Source organism: Oratosquilla oratoria, chromosome 25 (genome assembly GCF_046742065.1).
Source record: "Oratosquilla oratoria isolate Oo_2021 chromosome 25, ASM4674206v1, whole genome shotgun sequence".
NCBI lineage: Eukaryota > Metazoa > Arthropoda > Malacostraca > Stomatopoda > Squillidae > Oratosquilla > Oratosquilla oratoria.
Window position 1 is genome coordinate 56,636,477 of NC_134801.1, and position 10,000 is coordinate 56,646,476.

Below are 10,000 nucleotides of genomic sequence, written 5' to 3' on the forward strand. Positions count from 1 at the left end.
TTCCTTGACCTCCCCTTCCCCATACTCTTCCCCTTCCTTTGACTTTTCCTTGTCTCCTCTATCTTCTTCCCTCGTAGCTTCTGATCTCACCCATAGCTTCCCTTCCCCCTCTTCCCTTACCCCTCCTCCTCCTCCTCCTCCCTTCTCTTTCCCCTCTTCATCTACTCCTCCTCCTCCCACTTTCTCCATCCTACCTCACCTCTGTTCCCACTCGCCAGTCCTCCCATTTTCCCCTCTCATTTCCCCTTTCCCGCTCCTCCTCTCCCCTCACTCTCACCCTTATCCCTTTTCCTCTCCCAACCTCTCCCTCTTTCTCTCTCTTTCCCCTCTCCCCTCTTCCTCTCTCCCCTCTTCCTCTCCTACGCCTTATACTTCCCCTCTCTCCCATCCCCTCTCCCTACACCTCCTCGCTTCTCCTCTCCCACATTCCCTCTTCCCGGTCCCCCTCAGCTACATTTCCCCTCCCCCTCCCCCTCCCCCTTTCGCTTTCCCTCAACTACATTTCCCATCCCCTCCCCTCTCCCGCTTCCCTTCAACTACATTTCCCCTTCTCCTCCCCCTCCCCCTCCCCCTCCCGTTTCCTCTCAACTACATTTCCCCTCCCCTCCACCCCTCCCGCTTTCTCTCAGCCATATTCCCCCTCCCCTCCCCTCCCCTCCCTTTCCCCTTCCCCCTCCCCCTCCCCTCTCACCTACATTTCACCTCCCCCTCCCTCTCAGCTACATTTTCCCTCTCACTCCCCCCTCCCCTCAGACACATTCCCCCCTCCCCCTCCCATTCCCACCCCTCCTCCCCCTTCCCCTCCCTTTTCCTTCAGCCACATTTCCCCCTCTCCCTCCCACTACCCCTCCCCCTACCCCTACCCCTACCCCTCCCCCTTCCACTCCCACTCGTCCCCCTCCTCCTTCCCCTCCCACTCCCACTCCCCTCCTCCCTCCCCTCCCACTCCCCCTATAACCTCCCCACACTCCCACCCCAACTCCCCGGTCCAGACCGCAATCCCTGCTTCCCTCAATCCCAACTCTGGTTCCTGGTGGTGTCTTCCTCCGGTAAGCCTCTCAGTGCATTAAAACTTCGTCAATCTTCCCTCTCTCTCTCTCCTCTCTTCTCTTTTCCTCTCCTTTACTCCTCTCTCCTGCCATCCTTCCTCCCCTCGGATATCTGTTCAAGAACACAGACTACTTCCCTAGTTTCAGAATCATAATATATATATATATATATATATATAATATATGATATATATGTATGTATATATATATATATCATATATATATGCATATACATATATATATATGTATATATATATATATATATATTTATATATATATATATATATATATATATATATATACACATTCATGCGAGTCTGTCTATAGATATGTATTTCCATATATGTATACACATATCTGTATAGAAACGGATATGTATACACATATAACTGTAGAGAAACATGTATTATACACATGCATCTACAAATGCATCCAAGATGAAAAAATAAATAAATTACAACCAAGGACAGGAAAGATTTTTCTTTCTTCGGGGGGGGGGGAAGGGGGTAAGGCAGTTTGATTATTCTGAAAACTTAATCCAACTTCCTCTTTCAGGATGCTTCTTGGTGTCCTTCGGTGTTTACATCAAAGTCCTTTTTATTTTTGTTTCTTTCGATTTTATTCATTACCGGAAGTTCTTCAACGCGTTGACATGTATTTTCTCCGGCTCTATGTTTGCACGAATACATCTATAATTGTGTCAGTGTATGTATGTATATGTGTGTATGTGTGCATGTATTAATGTACGTATACACGTAATTATGTATGTATATATGTATGTATGTATATATGTATGCATGTATGTATGTATGTATGTATGTATGTATGTATGTATGTATGTATGTATGTATGTATGTATGTATGTATGTATGTATGTATGTATGTATGTATGTATGTATGTATGTATGTATGTATGTATGAATTTATGTACGTACATATGTATGCATGTATGTATGTTTGTATGTATGTATGTTTGTATGTATGTATGTTTGTATGTATGTATGTACGTATGTATGTATGTATGTATGTATGTATGCATGTATGTATGTATGTATGTATGTATGTATGTATGTATGTATGTATGTATGTATGTATGTATGTATGTATGTAAGCATGTATGTATGTATGTATGTATGTATGTATGTATGTATGTATGTATGTATGTATGTATGTATGTATGTATGTATGCATGTATGTATGTATAGATGTATGTATGAATGAATGCATGTATAGATGTATTCATGTATGTATGTATGAATGTATGCATATATGTACGTACGTATGTATGTATGTGTTTATGTATGTATGTATGTATGTATGTATGTATGTATGTATGTATGTATGTATGTATGTATGTATGTATGTATGTATGTATGTATGTATGTATGTATGTATATGTGCATGCATTGTGAATATATGTATACAAAATATATATATATATATATATATATATATATATATATATATATATATATATATATCTGTGGGTGTGTGTGTGTGTGTGTGTGTGTGTGTGTGTGTGTGTGTGTGTGTGTGTGTGTGTGTGTGTGTGTGTGTGTGTGTGTGTGTGTGTGTGTGTGCAAAATAACCACAGGAGAATGAAAATTTGAGACGGTAAGCACTTTCCTATGTTAAATCTTCAGACTCAATTAAAGAGATACAGAGTTGTGTTTAAATATAAGTATCAGGTAGCAACCGCAGGGGGGGGAGGAGGGAGACAATACAATGCGAAGGGGTGACCTTATCCCTATCGACTTGACCAACACAAATGGTCCAGTCTGGCGGAAACATCTTGGTCACCATTTGAGTTACCAATTTGTCATATTTAAAATGTCAATAGCTTAAGCATATATTTTGATCAAAAGTCCCTGATATTAAGAAAGATGCTATTACATTTCTTTCATCTAGCTTCTTTCTTTTAGCTAAAATTGTTGCCTTGGGCTAATCAATGTGATGGTTGTATAATGCTTTGTGTTGAAATAACGCATTATTTTCCTGGGCAGATCTCACACTATATTTATATTGGGAAATTCTTGTTTCCAAGTTTTTCCGGTTTGTCCAATATAAAATTTGTTAGTCTTGGCATGGAATCTTATAAACAACACCGTTGTTATTAGGCGGGCTGATCTTGATTAAAGTTTTCTTAATGGTGTGGTCATATTTAAAAGCTATTTTGATATCCAATTTCTTGAGTGAGTTGACAATACTAAGAAAGCTTTCATGAAAAGGAAGAACAAGTCTGTTAAGTTGTTTAAAGTTTTCTTGTTCTTGATTGTGTTCTTTGTAAAAATGTTTCTTGGCAATATTGTGACATTGATTAAGAATATGAGTGGGATATATCAATTTTTCTCCAATATTCCGGATAGTTTAAATTTCGTCATCAATAAATTCAGGATCTGAAATCCTGTAAGCTCTCAAGTACATGGAAATAAAAACTGATCTTTTTACATTGATATGGTGATTAGAATAAAAATGAACATAGGCGAGAGTGTTGATAGGTTTTCAGAATACCATTATCTCTAACTGTTTCAACATCCACAAATGGCAAGTTAATGGAGGGTGCCAGTGAATTTAGATTAATAAGGAAATCATCAATAGATAAGTTATTAGGCCAGAAACACAAAACAACATCTACATATCTGAACCAAATATTTTTTTCATCTTCAATAGTTAGTAATAAATATTTTTCAAAATATTCCATCCCGAAGGTCTGTGTGTAATAAATCCCGTCAAATACAAAAGATGAAAACACTTATTATGAACTAAGAAAATTACTTAAAGTTAGAGAAGATTTAATTAAATATTTTTAGACACAAGAGGCTCGAGTCCTTGTGGTGGAGCTAATTTCCATTTGTCACAATGACACACAACTTGTCGGATGGCTCGCCATAATAAAGACTCGGTGAAATTAGAATAGATAGTTAGCTAAGCCTAGTGCCCTCGGAGAACCACCAGGCCGTAACCCAGGTCGTTCCTTTTGTAGGGTCTGGTACGACTCTATGGCTATCGTCTCTACATAATAACCAATCGCTAAAGCAGAGGCTTGAGTCCTTGCGGTGGAGCTAACCCCCCCCCATATATATATATATATATATATATATATATATATATTTATATATATATATATATTATATATATATATATATATATATATATAATATATATATATATATCATGTATATTTATGTATATATATAAATATATGCATATTTATATATATATATATACGTATATATATATATATATATATATAAGTATGTGTGTCTGTGTGTATGTGTGTCTGTGTGTGTGTGTGTGTGTGTGTGTGTGTGTGTGTGTGTGTGTGTGTGTGTGTGTGTGTGTGTGTATGTGTGTGTGTGTGTGTGTGTGTGTGTGTGTGTGTGTGTGTGTGTGTGTGTGTGTGTGTGTGTGTGTGTGTGTATTCACTTGGTCTTTGGATCACGTGTTGGACTCGTGATCGACAGCTATTTCCCTCCTGGAAGAGAGCTCAGAGCTCGTAGGTCCGATCTATGGGTAATGCTATGACCTTGCACACACACACACCCCCAACTCCCCGCCCATGAGAGTTGGAGTAACACCCCTCAGCGCTGCGATACTGATATATGTGTGTGTGTATGCATGTATTTGTGTATGTGTGTGTGTATGCATGTGTGTATGCATGTATGTGTGTGTGTATGCATGTATTTACACATACAAACGTATTACAAGGCAATAACAACGTTGCTGATATCAGTGTCAGCTTCCAAACGTTCAGGACCGCAGACGTTGACGAACGTTGAAGTTGACGTTGATGTCTTGTCTCGTCATTCACGCGTCCTTCATCCCTTCACTTCGGTGACGGAATCTATTCACTCTATTCTATTTAATAACTAGAGATTATATTAATTTAAAGGAAGTCAGCGAACATAATAATAAAGGGATCTCGGTCCACCGGTATACCTTCATACTAGAGGTCGCTCTTTAAATTGAATAAATCGTTTCTTATTATTTTGAATGTTAGGCTTCCGGGCCGTCGCCATGTTGAAACGATGAAAGGGTGTTGCAGAATAACGATATTATTATCAATAAAGGGCAGTGGGCAAGATGCAGGGATGACCTGTCATCCAGGAGGAGCCAAGATAAGAAGGAGGGATCGGGGTGGATTGGAGTGGAGTACATGGGGATGGAATGGGTGGGAGTGGTTTTTATGTCATTGTTTTTTTGGCTACCTGCCTTGTAAAGGGGAAAGAGCTTTTGGTATGTGTATGTATGCTTTATACATATATGTATATATATATGTATATATATATATATATATATATATATATATATGTATGTATATATATATATATATATATATATATATATATATATATATATATATATGAGAGAAATACGCTAATGGCAGCGACATCAAACCGATAAGTTTTATGACAGTTGCATGCAGGGTTCGAACCCGCTATACTTGGCTATCCGTAAATTACCTGTACGGAGCCCTAGACCACTACACCACAGAGGCTATAAAATCCTTGAAACCTGGAATCGAACTGATTCCCGAGGGAAGGAAGATCACTTATTACGGCGATCCGAATTCCTGTTTTACTCAAGGACCAGCCCACCAGTGGTATGGGGTAAGGACCAGGACGAACCCCTTTCACGCTTATCGCCATTGTAACTATGAGATAAAAATTATCGGTTTGATGTCGCTGCCATTAGCGTATTTCTCTCATAGTTACAATGGCGATAAGCGTGAAAAGGGTTCGTCCTGGTCCTTCCCCCATACCACTGGTGGGCTGGTCCTTGAGTAAAACAGGAATTCGGATTGCCGTAATAAGTGCTCTTCCTTCCCTCGGGAATCAGTTCGATTCCAGGTTTCAAGAATTTTATAGCCTCTGTGGTGTAGTGGTCTAGGGCACCGTATAGGTAATTTACGGATAGCCGAGTATAGCGGGTTCGAACCCTGCATGCAACTGTCATAAAAATTATCGATATATATACATATACATATGCATATATAATATATATTTGTACATATATGTATATATATTTATATATTTATATATATATATATATATATATATATATATATATATATATATATATATCAATATGATATGGTTTAACGTCACAAACTCACCCCTATTGGGGTGACACAGCACATCCACAGCAAGGCCGCTTCATTAAATCGGCGACCCCCCTCTCCGTCCCCCCATGCATAAAAGGAGAAGACGGGGAGAAATCCCTTCGGGCTGCGTCAAATTTTGCTCACACATACTACCTCACCGCCCATTCCACCTCATGTATCACAACATTCTCCATTCACCCCTGTCTTCTGTCCTCTCCCGTCCTTCCTCAGCAGACATTCCTCTCTTTCCCCAAAGCCCCCCTCACCCCATCCATCCACCTCATCCTAGGACGTCTCCTCATGTTCACTCCCTCCACATCTGCCTTCCATACCTCTTTTACTAGTCTTTCTTTACTCATTCTTTCCATGTGTCCAAACCATCCTAATACTCTTTCATCAACCCTATCTCCCAACTCCCTTTCCACCCCCATTCTTCACCACACCTCCTCATTTATCACTCTATCTAGCCTAGTAACCCCCATCATACTTCTCAGACACCTCATCTCAAACACATTCAAACTCCTTCTCTCTTCTTCTCTTATGTTCCATGTTTCTGCCCCATACAGTGCTGTTGGCACAATCACTCCTTCATACAGTCTCCTCTTAGCATCCATTCCCAAATGTCTATTCCTCATTACACTCTTCAGTCCACCAAGGCATTTACTCGCTTCTCTCAATCTACATTCTACCTCCACCTTCACTCCACCTTTTCCTGCCACATTTGCACCCAAGTATCTAAAACTATCCACTTCCTCCAGTCGCTCTCCCTTAATGCTTACTTCCAGTCTACTGCCACTTTAACCCCTTGTACATCTCATCACCTTACTTTTACCCACATTTATATTTAGCTTTCTTCTATCACATACTCTTCCAAACTCTGTCACCAACTTCCTCAGTCCCTCCTCCGATCCTGCCACAGGCGCAGTGTCGTCAGCAAACAATAGCTGGCTCACCTCTCACTTTTCTCCATTTTCTTTAACCATCTCCAATCCCTGATCCACTACCCTTGTATTTACCTCTCGCACTACCCCATCCATGTATAAGTTGAACAGCCAGGGCGACATAACGCATCCTTGACCAAGTCCCACCTTTACCTCGAACCACTCACTCTCTCCATTTCTAATCCTGACACAGCTCTACTACTCTCATAAAAACTCTTGACAGCTCCTAGAAGCTTTCCTCCTATTCCATATATCTGCATAACCTCTCACAGTGCCTTTCTGTCTACCCTATCGTAAGCCTTTTCCAGATCCATAAAGGCCCAAAAAACATCATTCCCCTTTCCTATAGCTTTCTCACATATTTGTCTTACCACAAAGATCTGATCTACACAACCTCTACCCGTCCTAAATCCACACTGTTCCTCACCAATTACTCCCTCTGTTCCTCTCCTAATCCTCTCAATCAAGATCCTCCCATAAGCCTTCCCAACTACACTTAACAAGCTAATCCCTCTGAAACTACTACATTCACACTTGTCCCCTTTTTCCTTGTAAAGTGTAATTATACAGGCACTCCTCCAGTCCTCCGGCACTCTACCCTCTCTCCAGCAAACATTAAATAACCTCACCAGCCAGTCCACCATCACTGTACCTCCTTTCTTTAGACATTCTGCATGGCATCCATCCAGACCAGGTGCCTTACCTGCTTTCATCATCTTAACAACTGCCTTCACTTCATCCTTCCTTATTTCTCCTCCATTTTCCTCACTCATCACTCTCATTTTCTTTGCATTTCCCATTGCAACTATCTTTCCCTCCCTATCCCTCTTCACATTTAGCAACTCCCTAAAATATTCTGCCCATCTTCCCCTTGCTGCCTTCTCTAACATTATCATCTCTCCATCTGCACCTTTTACCTTTTCTTCTCTACTTGATTCGCCTCCTCTTTCTCTCTTAATTTCTTTCCAAAACATCTTTTTATTACTTTCAAAATTATTTCGACTACTATCTCTAGTCCTCTGCTGCTGAAGAGGACTACAGATAATAGTCGAAATATACAGTTTCCCTGTATTTTCCGTTATCATTTCTCCGATAGTGTGTTTATAGTGAACTTTTACAAATGTGTTATAACATACCAATTTCCAATATATATACATATATATATATACATATATATATATATATGTATATATATAGAGAGAGATATATAGATAGATAGATGAATAGATAGACAGACAGATAGATAGATAGATAGATATATTGATATGTACTTTTTTCGTAAGAATATTATATATTACGAAAGGAAAATGCAGGAATACTCTCTGAATTATGACAAATATACGTATGCAAACAGATACACATACATTCACACACATACACACACACACACACACACACACATATATATATATATATATATATATATATATATATATATATATATATACATACATACAGGCTTACTCACCTGGATATACATACATTTTTACATTTATACATGTACGGTATACATATATACATGTTTGTATATAAACATATATATATCTATACATTTCTCAATAAACATATACATACACATTTTACTAGATAATAAAAAGCTTTCGCAGCAAAAGGTTGGAAACTTTTCGCTCTATTTTCCATTAACACCTTTAAAGTAAGTAATATATTCGGTCTAGTCTCTAGCGCGACGTACCTAGCAGGCTGACCTACCAGGCCGACCCAGCAGGCTAGCAGTTTCCTCACCATACAACTAAGCAGTTCAGATTCCAAGCAGATAGGTCAAAAGCATGAAGGCCAGAGGGTTGGTAGGTTAGCAAGCAAGTAGGCAAGCAGTTTGGTAGGCAAGCAGGTAAGCGCGTCAGCAGGCAAGCAGGTTGGAAGGCCAGCAGTTAAGCGAGTCAGCAGGCAAGCAGAATGGTTGGCCAGCAGGTAAGAGCGTCAACAGGCAAGCAGAATGGTAGGACAGCAGGTAAGCGCGTCAGCAGGCAAGCAGAATGGTAGGACAGCAGTTACGCGTGTAAGCAGGCAAGAAGAATGGTAGGCCAGTAGGTAATCGCGTCAGCAGGCAAGCAGAATGGTAGGCCAGCAGTTAAGTGCATCAGTAGGCAAGCAGAATGGTAAGCCAGCAGTTAAGCGCGTAAGCAGGCAAGCAGGTTGGTAGGCCAGCAATTAAGCGCGTCGGCAGGCAAGCAGAATGGTAAGCCAGTAGGTAAGCGCGTCAGCAGGTAAGCAGAATGGTAGGCCAGCAGTTAAACGAGTCAGCAGGCAAGAAGATTAGTAAACCAGCAGGTAAGCGTGTCAGCAGGCAAGCAGGCCATTAGTCCAGCAGATGGATATTAGCAGACTAGCAGGTTAGCAGGCCAAGAAGGCACAGAAGTCACTCAAAGGACTAATCAGAGAAAATCAAGCAAAGGAAGTAGGCTTACAGGGCAGCAGTGCAACAGGTCAGTAGGTCAACATGCCAGCAGGACAACAGATCAGGAAGTCAGTAGGCTAGCAAGCCACTATACCAACAGACTATCGAACAAGCAACCAACATACAAACAATACCCCAAACCAAAACAAACTATCAAAAAACTCAGGCCGGCAGGCAATCACGCCAGCAGGCCAGTAGGCCAGTAGACCAGTAGACCAGTAGGCCAGAAGGCCAGAAGGCCAGAAGGCCAGAAGGCCAGAAGGCCAGAAGGCCAGAAAGCCAGAAGGCCAGCAGGCCGGGAAGGGGAAGAACTAACCTGTAGATGGGCTCGTTGTAGCCTTTCTTGTGCCACAGGATCAAGTAGATGGTATCCCCTTTATGATCGGGCGGGATTTTGCAGGGCATGTTCACCTCGCCGCCCAATATCCCCTCCACGTGCACCTCCACCTCCATCGAACCTGCAACAGAAACCAAAAACAATCATTCTTCG

The 10,000-nt window shown here is 40.8% G+C and overlaps 1 protein-coding gene across 3 annotated transcripts in view; it reads right to left on the reverse strand.

Annotated features, from left to right (window-relative positions):
* Positions 1 to 9,962, reverse strand: part of LOC143038965 (synaptogenesis protein syg-2-like) — a 61,621-nt gene extending 51,659 nt beyond the window's left edge. For all 3 annotated transcript variants that reach the window (XR_012967620.1, XM_076208801.1, XM_076208803.1), the window contains exon 1: positions 9,827 to 9,962. Coding sequence is in view for 2 of the 3 variants with exons in the window: in XM_076208801.1 (XP_076064916.1) it covers positions 9,827 to 9,915 (89 nt within the window). In the remaining variant the exon portion in view is untranslated. The remainder of the gene's footprint in view (positions 1 to 9,826) is intronic.
* Between the last annotated feature and the right edge of the window lie 38 nt (positions 9,963 to 10,000).